Consider the following 14,340-nt stretch of genomic DNA (forward strand, 5'->3'; position numbering starts at 1 on the left):
TCTACCGTGCTTTCAAATGCAGGATTGCAAACCATACTCAAGGGGTTTTGAACCAGGTCTCCGTATTAATACAAGCCCCACTCATGTGCTAGTCCAGGGTGATTTTGACAGCACAGATACACCCCTCATAGTGCAATGGCTTGGGCAAAGGGACGGTTGTAAGTTTCTATTAGCAGTATTTCCCAAAAAAGAATATCAGCCTATAGAAACGAGGATCCCATTAATCCTAATTTATACAGGTAGCTGATAAGTAGTCTCACTTATGCAAGGACTACTCCCAGACATTTCCTTTACCATTGGGCTATGTTACAGATTCATCCCTTACCCACAACAGTCACAGCAGAAGAGTGCCATGGGATTGTGAGGTACCTAAAGGAGACCATCTACATGCTATCCTAAGATGACCTTAACCGCTGTCTATTAGCAGCTCATAGAAACCTCGTTGCAATATCCTTAATTGTTGTCATGATGCCACATTGCTGTAGATGACAGCATGGCCTAATTAATGACAGTTTGTGCATATTTGAGTGGGCTTAAGATGACTGTCATCTTCCCCTAACCAGACCTTAAATTGCAGTGCTAGGTCGAAGGTTGAAAGAAGTTTATGCATCCTGTGGGAGCAAGTGAAGACAAGCTACAGTCTTGGGTATAGGATCTAGGTGACTAATGCAGTCATAGATGGAGCAGAGATTCTACAAGTTACAGCTAGCTGCTTTGCTAGGCTGCAAGCCATAGCAAGCAGCTAAGGCTGTTCCATGACAGTGGTGATAGTTGCAGCATATTAGATGCAGTATATTGGGTGCAGCATAATATAAAGAAGTGCAGCACAGTGACAGTGGTGCAGCATAATGATGTGATAGGTGACAGACTACAGCATGATGTGGGCAGCATGGTGCAGTATGGTGCAGTACATATAAAGAAGTGCAGCACAATGGATGCAGCATGATGCAGCACAGTAACAATGGCACAGCATGGTGCACCACAGTGATGATGGGCATGGATGTATAGCAGCAGCATGATGACGATGTATTGCAGTGCAATGATGAAGTACAGCTTAGTGATGAGAGCAGCTCAGTGATTGAGCGCAGCACAGTGATGGGTGCAGAATGGTGATGGAGTTACCTTGTAGGATCAGTTCAAGCAGTATGTCTTCACTGGAATTCAGATCAGCTGCCTCGTGTTATCTTCATAGAAAAGATCTCTGCTCTTATTTTGATAAGTCAAAATGTTGACTTCTGATGTATATGTACTCTCTCTATCTGCTGAACTATTGAAGAACATAAGAATTGATCAAGGGTTTCCCCACATTGGGGTTTGTCCATGGCTGCACCACATCTTGTGTCCTCGTCTTGGCTTGTTTTCTGCAATTTATGTTTATGTTCTATCTGCATTTTACTATCATGCTAAATGCGATTGCTAATCTGGAATTGATATTGAGCTAATATGGAAAATTGAAGTAAATTTGCTCTCAGCATAGAACATACCTAAAATTAACAGACATGCTATGCTTTTTCTATCTTATGTTAATGCTTAGAGGGTGATATTAATGACAAAAATCCCTATATAGATCCAGAGGTAATGACAAAAATACCTCTGGATATTAATGCTTAGAGGGTGATATTAATGACAAAGATCTTGATTTTCCAACAAGACTAAAAAATTAGACATTTCTCGTGGTGGCAAGAGGCCCAAGCATAAGCAATAGATAATAGATTTACTTGTCTTTTCTAGTTTCTAGTAGTTTTTATAACTATTGACTCTTTCATATTTATTATGATATTTCTTTAAACAATATATGACAATTTAAGTTTGAAGTTTGAAGTTGGCAATTATAACTCATTAGTAATGAATTATGAATAAGATGCATCGTGAAAGTTTAAAGTTGTTTCCTTTCATTTCATTTTATAACATTTCATTTCATGTTAGATATTATTTGTTGTAATGGTTATACTTATCTTACAAGTACAACTTCGATGATCAATGATGATAAATGTTATATATTGAATTTTGAAAGCTTGAAACTTTAAGATTGATGAATCATGAGACTCAATATGTTGTATGTTACTAACTTGTGGATGTGGTTGATGTAGATTATAACTTCTTGATGATTGTTGTTATATGGTTCAATCTATGTTTTTTATATCTAATTCATCATTCTACATGTTTTTGTTGATATATATGCATCAAAATATAAAAAAAATATATATATATATATATATTATATAAAAAATGCTCGGGATTCGCTCCCAAACCGGGAGCTTCTGAAATGTCGCTCCCGAGTCCCGCTCCCATTTTCACTCCTGCTCCCAAGTAACCATGGACTAGACAACGACAAGGGTGAAAATGTGCCTTTGTGGGATTAGAAACTTTGGCAGAGGCCTGAGAGTATAAGACGTCCACTCTTTAACAACTAACCAAGACCCCACTGGCAATAAATTTTATTATATTCTGTGGTGTATAGTATTGTGATATATTTATTTAGCGTTATGCTATATAAAATACATTATGTTATTGAATATATTATAAAATATACATTATGTTATTGAATACATTATAAAATATTGATTTTTATTTTTCAAGGGTGAAAACCCAAATTTGAGGGTAAAACTCATGGCCCTGTTGATTTTGTAGCTTTGGAAGGTCTTCTGCTTAGGCTTATGTCTAGCATGCAGGAGAGAAGTCCTCTTTAGGTGGGTTGTTTGAGAAGTCCTCTTTAGGTGGTTGTTTAAGAGGAGCAACTAATACGACCTCCTACCTAAGTTTTAACTTGGGAAAAAATACATTAATTAATAATTTAATTAATGTTGACTTTGGGCTGATGTTTATCTAAGAATAATTAATTAATTAAGTGACTTAGATCTAATCTACACCATTGATCAAAACAAGCTAAAAAATTATCCTAACCCTCAATCACTTCGGAGATCTGGGATTTGGCCCATGGAGAAATTACAAAGAGAGCCTATGGGGGCACGGATGAAAACACATTATATTGCTATTTTTGAGCGAGTGATTGTTCAAGGAGTGACAGACTCCAGGACTAAACAGAAGGGAAAAGGATGGCAGCAACGGAATTTCAGGAACGGAATTTCAGGAACAAATTTTAGGGAGACCAAGTCTAGGAGAGAGAGGCCAAATCACTGAAGAGGAGGACTGATTTCTGAAGGGAGACTGAATTATCCAAGGGCCGATTTTGGTCTAGTGCACTTGGGCTGTATGAAGGGAGAAAGAGGGGCCAAGTTAACTAGCAGAGAAGGCTGATTTTCCAGGGCCTAAATCTTCAAGAGGGCTGAGTTCCAGACGGGCCAAATTCCTTGAGGTCAATTTTCCTGGAGGGGCCGATTTCCAGCTTCCAGCAGTTGTATTTTTTCTTTGTAGTTTCTGTGGGTCTAGGCCCTAATTTCCCCGAGTAATATAAAGTGATGGAAGATTGTTTTGGGAAAAATGTTCTGCTGTAGTGTGATTGACTTTCCTAGTTGATTTCTGCTGCAACTTTAATTTCTGAAAGTTAAAATACCAGTGATTTTATTTTCCAGCAGTTTTCAGATTTTATTTAGTAAATAATTTCAGGGTATAAAATATTTGTTGAGATGTAAATAAATCAAATCTGGTATTAGAGATTTAACAGGCCCCCTCCCCAACACTCATGAAGTATAAATAGCATTGTACTTTTATCTATGATTGTGTTAAAAGAAAAGATGAAGCCATCAAAATAAATTGAAATGGAAATGCAAATGCATTGCCTGCATGCTCTGAAATCTGCATACGCAATCAGAAATAGGCCTTTATCCGAAGGAAATAAATTATGAAAACGACAATACTGGTGAAGTTTTAATATAATGCACCAAAAATAGTACAGTTCCAAAAGAAACAGTTAGCAACAATGAATGATAATAAGCAAAATCTCTGGCAACTGGTTTCATCTATGGAGCATCTGCTGCTTTCAAAAACTTTAAAAAGTAATGATTGCCCAATAAAATCTTAGCGACTAACCATCTAAACAAGAATTCATTAAATGTGAGCCATGTCACTTTCCTGCATAAAGAAGATTCAAGTTGAACAGATCTCAACACTTGCAACAAACAGATTTTCTAATATCCACCGCTTTGTGTTTTTCTTCTTTCATTAGATTATTATATGTCCCCCCCCATACAATCCAGTAATAATGGAAATATCAAGAAGATGATATATTCCAAAGAATAAAAATGCCAATCTCATTGGAAAGACAAGCAAGTAAATAAAATAAAAAATGTCAGGCTGGCCCTACATTAAAGTTTAAACAGCTGAAACCAACACTAGTTTGTTGTGAAACTCTCTCCATGCAAGCCAAAATAATATTTATGGGAACATACTCATACATTGAGCTTCATTGAGCTTTTATGAGAAGGATAGGGATGGAAAGAAGGTAAAGGTAAACATTCACACTGAATCCGGCCCTATTAATACAAACTAAGTTATGCATCTTTAGGAACTGCCATCCTTACATTCACAAGTGAAAGTTTCAAGGATTACTCGTACCTTTGGATGTGCCTCTAAAGTGCGGGCAATCCTTAAAGCTGTTGAATTTTGTTGCTGTACACGAAGGTGCAGGGTCTTTATGCCGCGAAGAATCAAGTACGCTGCATTCTGCTTAAATTTTCAGATTAGCTAACCAAAAGTAGCATGAAAATTTTCCACTTCAAGTAAAACATCTATCCAATTTGATTGTTTCGGAAGAAAGGCAGATTACTCTATCCCTAGATTCACTGAACAATGAATCAAAACATGATGTCATTATAGATACTTCCTACTTAATTAACTTGAATTTTTATGTGTCTAACTATTGCTTGCTTTTTGCATTGGTTTCTTTAACATCACTTTGTCAATATTCTTCAATATGGGAAAAGAACAACCAATGTTTCTTTTTACTGTCATAGTGAGGATTCGATAACTTACTGGACTTAATACACCTCCCAAGACATTGTGCAAAGCACGTACTGTGCCAATAACCTTGTTTGAACCACTCAAACTGCCTGCAAGAACCTGCAACAAAACTGAGGATCAGAGACTTGGAAAGAGGCATTCCATAAAAATAAAAATAAAATGAACATGATAGCTCTAGATCATAACAAACCTCAAAAACTTACATCATTATGACCTGCAATATATTTAGTTACCGAATGCAATACAATATCTGCGCCAAGTGCTAACGCTTTCTGGTTAACAGGCGTTGCAAAAGTACCATCTATACAAACCAATACACCCTTTTTATGACAAATCTTGGAGACCAGCTCAATATCAATACATCGAAGATAAGGGTTTGTGGGAGACTCAGAGAAGAACAGAGAAACCTGCAGGGTAAAACTGGCAGTTAGCTGAAAATGTGAATGGCTTAGATGAAGATAATGGAAAACAAAAAGGCAACGACATTTCGGCGTGTGAAGAATGAAATATTTGGACAACCTTAAGAACCTACATTTTTTTGCTCCAAAACCATTTCAAGAGAATCTATGTCAGCAGGGTCAATCACTGTGGCCTGCATTTCAAAACAGAAAGGAATGTAACTTCTACAAAACCTAAACCTGCTGAGAGGGCAAAATGACATAAATGCATAACAAAAATGTAAGCCAGCAAAGAGCTGTAAGATAATAATGTTAGGAATACCTAGGCTCAGATACATCTGAGCTAATGCTAAAACCTATGCAGTATGTGGGCCAATGAAAACTTTATTTTTTGGTTATAATCTGTGTTACCAGATCCACCACCCCAGTGTGTAGGATCTGTGAATTGAATCCGGATTAGTGAGGGTCTGCCCAGGTTCTGTCGTAGAAGTGGGCCCACTAGAGAAAGAAATGAATCCCACGGAAAATGAATTGGATTATGAAACTTTGAAATAGATACTGAAACTTTCAGTGCTTTTTGATTCAAGAATAGACTGTTTTCATTAGATATATACATTCATACCCGTAAGTTCTAATTAACCCCCTTTCCAGTGTTTTACCAGTCGTCTAATAAACTAAGTTAATATTATGTATTGAACAAACCACGTTGATAATCATACACCATGCTCTGACTTGGAATTTAAATATTGCCAGCAACGACCATGTCTGATATACTTACCACACTTTTCAGTGATTGTGCCAAAAGAAATACATCTCTAACAGCACTTGAATGTTCAAGCAATATATACATGAATAAGGAACCAATAAACATGGGAATAGTAAACAATAAAGGGGGAAACGATATTAGAAATGTGAAATGATAACTTGTCTTGTTAATTTCAAACAGATTTGTAGCAACATGAGAAAGAAAAAGCATTCACATACTGTGATTCCCATTTTTGGCAGTACTGTTTGGATGAACTGCCTGGTTCGCCGATAGCAATCAGTGGTAGTAATTATGTGCCCCCCTGCCGGAACCAATGCCAGCATCATGGTTGTGGTAGCACACATACCTGAGGCCAGTAATAAGGTTGTCTCAGCCCGTTCAAGAGCACTGTACCAAAGCAAATATTAGCTAGTTAATTTTAAAAAGATGTATTGTACATATTTTATATGACCATTTAATGAATCTGTGAACACATTAATCAGTTACGTAAATACAACTTTCAAACAAATATATCAAATAAGTAACCTGCCTGATTTTTTCCTCGGCAACCTGTGTGGTAGGGTTGCCATAGCGTCCATATTCATAACTTGTGTATCTGCCCTCCTAATGATATGCAACAATAGAGAAAATATAAGTGAAATGAGTCAAACGTGATCTTCTGATCCCATAAGCTGTAAAGATGATATTATTCATATCAGGGGTGCAAATACAAAAATTAGCCTTTGCAGGCAGTTACAAGGATGGGAGCACATGAGATGAGCTATAGTAAACAGACAACAGGCAGGACACTGATTGTTAACCACTGTCATTAAATACCTTGGAAGGGATAGAAAATAAGTGACAGATGATTGAAACAGCATACACCAGAAAAGAAAGCAATTTATGAAGGAAATACCTGGAATGCAATTAATTCGGCAGTATTTTTGAAAGTGTAGGTAGATGTCTGAACAATTGGAGTAGCAATTGCATCAGTGACTATAACACGTCCTGTCTTTTCACCTTCATAATCATAAAAAAAATTGTCAGAACAACATTAATAGTTCAAACCAATATTCTCCTTTGCACAAGAAAGCCATCCAGTATCACACACTGTCACTTACTGTTCGTAAGCATCTCATCAACCAACTATTTTTCTCAAACACAGTTCCTCTTATCACAATTGAAGCTGATGTGCCCCTGTGGGGGATCCCTTAGCACACTTAAATTCAGTCACTATTTGGCTAAGCAACCATGAGTTGGGGAAATGTATTTCGACAAAATGACCCAAGACTTGCACCTGGGCCCACCCATTGTTGTGTGTACTAGCACGCATCTAGAAGCACTAGCATGACACTGGCAGCAAAGGAACCCTGGTGGGGAATATGTTAGGTACCCACTTTCACCAACCATGCAAGACACACTTGACCCATCAACCAACTTTAAAGACCACCCTGCATTTATTTTGTGGTATTAATGCATCGTCATGTAGAGTAATTATATATTTCTTTGATATCATCTTTGGGAATATTTAAACCCATAAAAATCAAAATTCCAACCAGTCATTTCCATGCATTGATTAAAACAAGTTACAACACATAATTCTATCCAGGAAGAGGAACGGACTTAAGAAATTACAACTAATTGTTCAAATTTGTAACTAGTGTCGGTCTTCATAATTGTATTTTGGATTATAACATTATTGTAATTGTCAAAAGAAAAAGAAATTTATTTTTATATAAAAGAGGAAATTATTTATTTGAAGCATGGGTTTCATGCCCATCGTCTTTGGTCCTAGGTCCAACACCCACTGAGTGCTCTAGGGGATTTATCTTGAGTCAAAGTCAAAATCATGATGTAAAAGACCCATTGGGCACATGTAACAAGAAAGAAGAAAATTATTTCATGTCTAAAAAGTCTCTAAAGAGTCCCCAAGACCAGGTCGGCTAGTCCCTTCAAGTCGGCCTAGAAGAGGCCTTTCCAGCGTTCGAGAAGCCTATACAAAGGAGTCTTCGACCACCTCTTGTGATACACACACTTGACATGACTTATCTATGGCTAAAATGAAGAGCGAGGGTCTTGTTGCACTCAAATTCTCAAATTGTCAAAGTTTCGGGGAAGCGGAAGTACCAACTTTTTCAACAAGGATCGGATCACATATTAGCAGTCCATGTGTCATGGTCATGACTCATCCCATTCTGCAAGTTATATATTGGAAATGATCTTAGTAAACCTTGAGTCTACGTAACAACCTAGGTAAACCTATAATTTGATGATTACTTCCATCCTAGGAGGTTTTTTAACCGCACAGATTAACTGTGTTTTTCGACACGGCTAATCAGAAGAGTTTTAACGTTTTTCCCTCCAGCTTAAACCCCCAAAGCTGGGTGAAATTTATCGTCGAATTGTTAGATGAGTCCTAGTGTTTTAGTCGAGTCTGATGTAAAAGTAGTTTGGGAATAATTCAAGTTAATTGGCTAAATTATTTAATTACAAATCACTTGGTTTACTAGATCATATTGTGTCGCAAATGGGTTGTGTCTTGAGGGTCTAAGACGAACGTGTATTCCCTCTTTCAGTCTTATAAATGAAAAATAATATGTATTAGAGGGTTGGAAAAATAATTAATACCCTCATGTGTAAATTAATTAATTTTTTGGCGACATAAAATTAAATTCTAAGCCATAAAATTAATTAATTAATTAGACTCAAGTTAAATTGTCTTAGGAAAATAAGTTCTCCAAATGGAAAAATTCGTGTGTCTTGGGTCTTGAAAGAACCAATTTTTAAAGATCCTCCACCAAGGGAATATTGTCTTTTTCAAGAAAATTTGGACCCTTGGACCTTGGTGGTTAAGTCAAAGTCAAATTTTTGAGGAAATTAGCTCTAAATAATTAATTTTGAGCTACTTAAAATGGAATTAAATGATAAATTCGAAATTCTTCAAAAATAAGAAATCAAGGGCCAAGATTAAAAGATCTTGAAGTGTTTATCAAAGGCCAAGATTATTTTGACAAGGATCGAAGAAACTACCGTTATTTTTCCATTTGGAGGATTTATCTATAAATTAGAGTCATTTGAGTCTCTAATCATCTTGATCTCTAGCTAGGATTGTTGCTGAAGCATTTTGTAAACTATTGTCCCGCTAGGAACTATTTTTTCTACTATAATAAAAAACTTTCAGGTGCAACTCGAAGTGTTCTTGTTGGTGATTTATGGTATGTATTGACTACAGGCTTCCTATGTGGCACTTTATATTGTTATTTTGAAATAATACATAGTGTGTGCAGATATAAATCCTTGGTCTCCAAGTTCACAGACGGTGGGCAAGGGTTACTTTGTTTGGATCTCTAGTTTTTATATGGTGGATTGAATCTTCGCTTGGGCTATAGTGAGCATTAATTTTTCTAAAGCGTTTTCGCCATCCTTTCAAGGAAAAAATATCATAAAAATTATTTTCTCAAGATCCATTTGAAACCCATGTATATTTTATTATTTTGTAAATAAATTTGTATATTTAGTTTTATTTTTGTATATATCTATTTTCAATTTTGCACATTAGATCGAGAAACCAAGTGGGAGAAGAGTTAGATCTAGGCCCTTAAGGATAAGATCTAGTCTCTTGGAAATTTTTACAGGTTTCCCACATAAAAAATTTGGAAAAAATCAAAGGAGCTGAAGCATAAATTTTTTTGAGCAAGGGTTTCAACCTTTTCAGAACTTCTAGGCCCGGACTTGCCTTGCCCTAGGCCTCCATACCCTCTTTTTCCCAAACGCAAGCCTCATTAGGCATAATGTTGGCCCTTTAAAGCCATATTCTTCATCCTTGTGCCCCGATCTATCATCCTATCCCATTTGCCTCCCTTAATCCTGTTCTCCAATTTTTTGCCTCTTTCACCCAAAATTTGACCTGAAACCCTAAGCTGAAGTTTCAAAGCTAAATTGTTGAAGTTTACACTTGTATCTCTTAACATGTATCTTGTTTAAGATTGTATCACAACATTGTTAAGTACTCTTGCCTTAAGAAAAATTCTCAATAAGTACTTAAATAACTAACGCAATCTTAACTCAAAATAATCTCACCCATAACCTATTGCATAAGCATATTACATTTAGATTGCATTAATAATTTACCTCCTAGCATAAGTTAGGTTGATAGAGACATAGGACAACCCTTATCTAGCTTGAGGGGCCTTGGCAACTCTTCGGTGGTTAACATGGTGACATTGCTTAGAATTAGATTGCATAAATAATTTACCTCCTAGCATAAGCTAGGTTGATAGAGACATAGGACAACCCTTATCTAGCTTGAGGGGCCTTGGCAACTCTTCGGTGGTTAACATGGTGACATTGCTTAGATTTAGATTGCGTTAATAATTTACCTCCTAGCATAAGCTAGGTTGATAAAGACATAGGACAACCCTTATCTAGCTTGAGGGGCCTCGGCAACTCTTCCGTGGTTAACACAGTGACCTTGCAATCGTCAAAGCCACAATCTCTGCAGCGCCGGAGGCATCGGATGATAGGAGCCTAACAAAAGGTATCATTAATCAAGCCCTAGTCTGTTTCCTATTTACCTCCTTCCCACAACCTACCTTGGAGCCCAACTTCAAAATAGTTAAGGGAAGGTTACACTTAGACTAGGCATCTAACTAAAATTTACCAAGATCGTTGCATCTCACATAGGTTCTAGGATTTGCATATCATATAATTCAGTCAACCATTCAAGCAACGGGTGTCCATCCAGTCATTTGGTTCCAATTTATAAGAAGCAAGAATTTGTGACTCCATTAAGGCACTAGTCTCATAATAGAAAATCTAATCAATAATCTTGCTTAATTTCAACCAAGTGGCTAGGCCACTCATTCGTGTCTCCCAAACAAGTTGGTTTCCAACTTGTTTTCCTTCATCTCATTCCATAGGGACTACCCCCCATAGCCTGTTGTTGCATCTCACATAGGTTCCTAGGATTTGCATATCATATAATTCAGTCAACCATTCAAGCAACGAGTGTCCATCCAGTCATTTGGTTCCAATTTATAAGAAGCAAGAATTTGTGACTCCATTAAGGTACTAGTCTCATAATAGAAAATCTAATCTAATCTAATCAATAGTCTTGCTTAATTTCAACCAAGTGGCTAGGCCACTCATTCGTGTCTCCCAAACAAGTTGGTTTCCAACTTGTTTTCCTTCATCTCATTCCATAGGGACTACCCCCCATAGCCTGTTGTTGGGAGACAACTAGAACGGAGTGGGCGGGGATCAAAGTGACAACCCCCGTCCTGAGCATTGTCGCGGTGCCTATACAATCTGGGCGACAACAGGTCCTAGAAAAGGGCATGAAGGCAACTAAGAAAGAAGGAAGTTGGACTCTATGTTTTCCTGGAATTTCACCTTGAAGAATCCATCTCAAGCAAATTTTATGTGGCATCTAGGGTTTCTACAAGTCCAAGAAAGTGCGGGAGTTTATTGCAGACATTATTTGAAGGGCAGATCTTTTTGTCATTGGCTGACCTGGTTTCAGAGAGTTTGTTTTTGGGTCTTAGGTCTTGGAAGTCTCTTTTGAAGAAAGATTCTATAAGAAGTTCTCTAAGTTTTCCCCTCTATTGGTTTTACCCTGGCTTGGAGCCTATCTCTAGTGTTCTCTTTATTGTTTTTGTGATCTTCTTGTTTGGCATTTGTCTTGATGATGAAAAGAACACAATAATAATTATAAAGAAGTAATGTAATATCACAAGAACTTGTCAAAGAATAGAGAAATCATTTGAAATAAACCCTAACTAAAGTTTCCCTAGATTTCTCAACATGGTACTAGAGCTTGGTTTATTGGCATGAGGGCAGCTGGAAGATCAAGCAATTGATACAAGGCTTCAAAACATTGAGAAGAAGTCAAATCTCTAGGACCGAGCTCCTAGAAGGAAGAAAAAGACAATTCTGGGCATATTTATAAGCCCTTATCGCAGTGACTAAGGTTGTGATCTTTGTGCATGAAGAGCAAAGATTTTTGGAGAGCACTAAAGCTCTATTCACAAGGACTGAGAGGCTAGATCAATAGCCTATAGAAGGTCGAGCATCCTGAAGAAGAAAGCACAATTTTGGGCATAATCTATAAGGTCCGAAATCACCATTAAAGGGGTCCGAACTCTTTGTGCCACCTCAGAGATCTGAAGTATCAGTATCATATCATGTGCACTTTTGTGGATGACCAAATTTATCTCAAAACATCTTGTGAAGCCTTGATAGTCAGAGAAAGGACAGCTTGTTGATAAACCAATTCAAAGTGTGCTTGATGCATTGTAGGCCTAATAAGAAGGCATATCGTGAAGCTACAAGGAGAAGTCGAGACTCCCTCCAATTTCTGAGCATAAGTGTGTTTGGAAGGCTTGAATTGAAGCATCTATCATCTAGAAAAGGAGCCGAAAACTTGTACATAGAAAAGGACCCAAGGCCACATCTACAAGATTGGTCTATCACCTATATACAGTCACCATATTTGGAGTAAATTCGCAGAGTTGTATCTATCCTATACAGTGGTATAGAAGCCGAGAAATCTGAGGCAAATGTTGGCAGTCCTGAAACATATATATACATATATATTGCAAGCTTGAACAATCACGTTTAGAATCCGATTTTGAAGCCTCCTCAATGTTTGACAGTCAAGTTAGAATCCGATTTTGAAGCCTCCTTAATGTTTGACAGACAAGGAGTTTTCTTGAAGAAGCCCTAATTAGAGGGTCATTACAAGTTCTTATAATGGCATATGAAGTTTATCTCTCTTGGCAAATAGACATCATTGGAAAGGCAGTTAATTATCTAGAAAATCTATAGGTATTCTTATAGAAGGAGATCCTCTTGATAAGATCCTCTTGCATCATAAGCAGTAAGAAGACTTGAGTAAAGTCCCTGTCTCAAGGACAAAGCATTGCAGCAACTCGCAGTGATCATGAAGAATTAAGTTATGTGGTCCTTGTCTTCAAGGTACATATAATTGTTTTTATGAATAAATGAATACAGACTTTAGGTTTTTGATACATGTTTTAACTTTTTATGAACCTCGAATTGTTGAAAGATTTTTGAATTATAAACTCTAAATGATACCTAGAAATCCTAATTGGTGACTGAAAACACTAGATCTAATATTTTTAGATTTGGATATGAAAAAACCCTAGGTTACAATAATACTCTTGTACTTGTGTATTCTTTGTAGTACTTATCAAACAAATGTTGCAGTTACATATAGAAAAGTTGACCTTATAAAGGGGTTCCTCAAGAAGAAGCCTTAGTCTTCTCACAAAAGGGAACAGATTCAGAGGGAGTTCTGCATTTGTAAACCCTACAAGGTTTGTTGCAAGAACAACTCAAGGTATGTGTAAAGACTTATAGTAGGTCTTCATAAGAAGGTTCAATCGTTTTATCTTTAGTATTCTACCTTACTAACTCTCTCATGTCTAGGATTTGCTATAGAATCATTAAGATCTTAATGAATATAGAATCCCTTTTCAAGTATAGGATCTTAAAGAATATAGAATCCCTTTCCAAGCATAGGATCTTAATGAACATAGAATCCCTTTGAGATTATCCCTTGTGAAATAAGAAATGGTAGAGTTGCGGGACCACAAAGAAACCCAAGGGGACCCAAACAAGACCTATGGTTTCGGATGAATCTTCAAACAAAGAGCATAGGTCAAGCAAGGGGGAAGAAGGGATCAATAATAGATGAACTCCCTTTGAGTTTTCAAGCATAGGATCTTAATGAATATAGAATCCCTTTGAGATTATCCCTTTGAGTTGAAGCATGATTTTTTTTTGCATGCTAGAGGCCTTGTTGAGCTCGCTTGTTGATGTATTTTCAGTTTAGAGATGGATTTCACTCGGTGGCATTTTGGTTATGTGGGCCCTTGCATGCTATATAAATGATGACATTTACTTATTTGTGTATAAATGGTTTGGATTCATATGGATGCACATGACTATATATGTTTTTCTTTAAAATTTGAATATTTGTTTTTTTTGTTGACCAGGTTTTTGGTCCGGTTTTTTACTGGTTCCAATCTGGTTCTGACCGATTCCTAGTCCCGGGGGCCTAGCAGTTCAATGACTGGTCCAGTTCTGATAACAATGTTACTTACAGATCAGCTCATTATGAACCTCGACTACCCACAAAGTGGGCTGGCACATGGCCAAAAGTGAAAATTAGGCAACATATCTCAATAACCCTCAAGCTAAATAAGAGGCCACAAAGACAATGTTACATCCATAAATTATCATAAAAGATCACCG

General features: G+C 37.0%; 1 protein-coding gene across 1 annotated transcript in view; it reads right to left on the minus strand.

The window, feature by feature from the left end:
* LOC149229453 (cystathionine gamma-synthase 1, chloroplastic-like) overlaps window positions 1–14,340 on the minus strand; it is a 53,687-nt gene that overhangs the window by 10,736 nt on the left and 28,611 nt on the right. The window contains 7 exon segments of the mRNA XM_089378656.1: window positions 4,516–4,623; window positions 4,933–5,019; window positions 5,124–5,327; window positions 5,453–5,512; window positions 6,303–6,471; window positions 6,614–6,687; window positions 6,980–7,083. Of these exon segments, the coding sequence (XP_089234782.1) occupies window positions 4,516–4,623; window positions 4,933–5,019; window positions 5,124–5,327; window positions 5,453–5,512; window positions 6,303–6,471; window positions 6,614–6,687; window positions 6,980–7,083 (806 nt within the window).

Source organism: Pinus tabuliformis, chromosome J (genome assembly GCF_031772625.1).
Source record: "Pinus tabuliformis cultivar Carrire ecotype Pingquan chromosome J, CPIR1, whole genome shotgun sequence".
Taxonomy (NCBI): Eukaryota; Viridiplantae; Streptophyta; class Pinopsida; order Pinales; family Pinaceae; genus Pinus; species Pinus tabuliformis.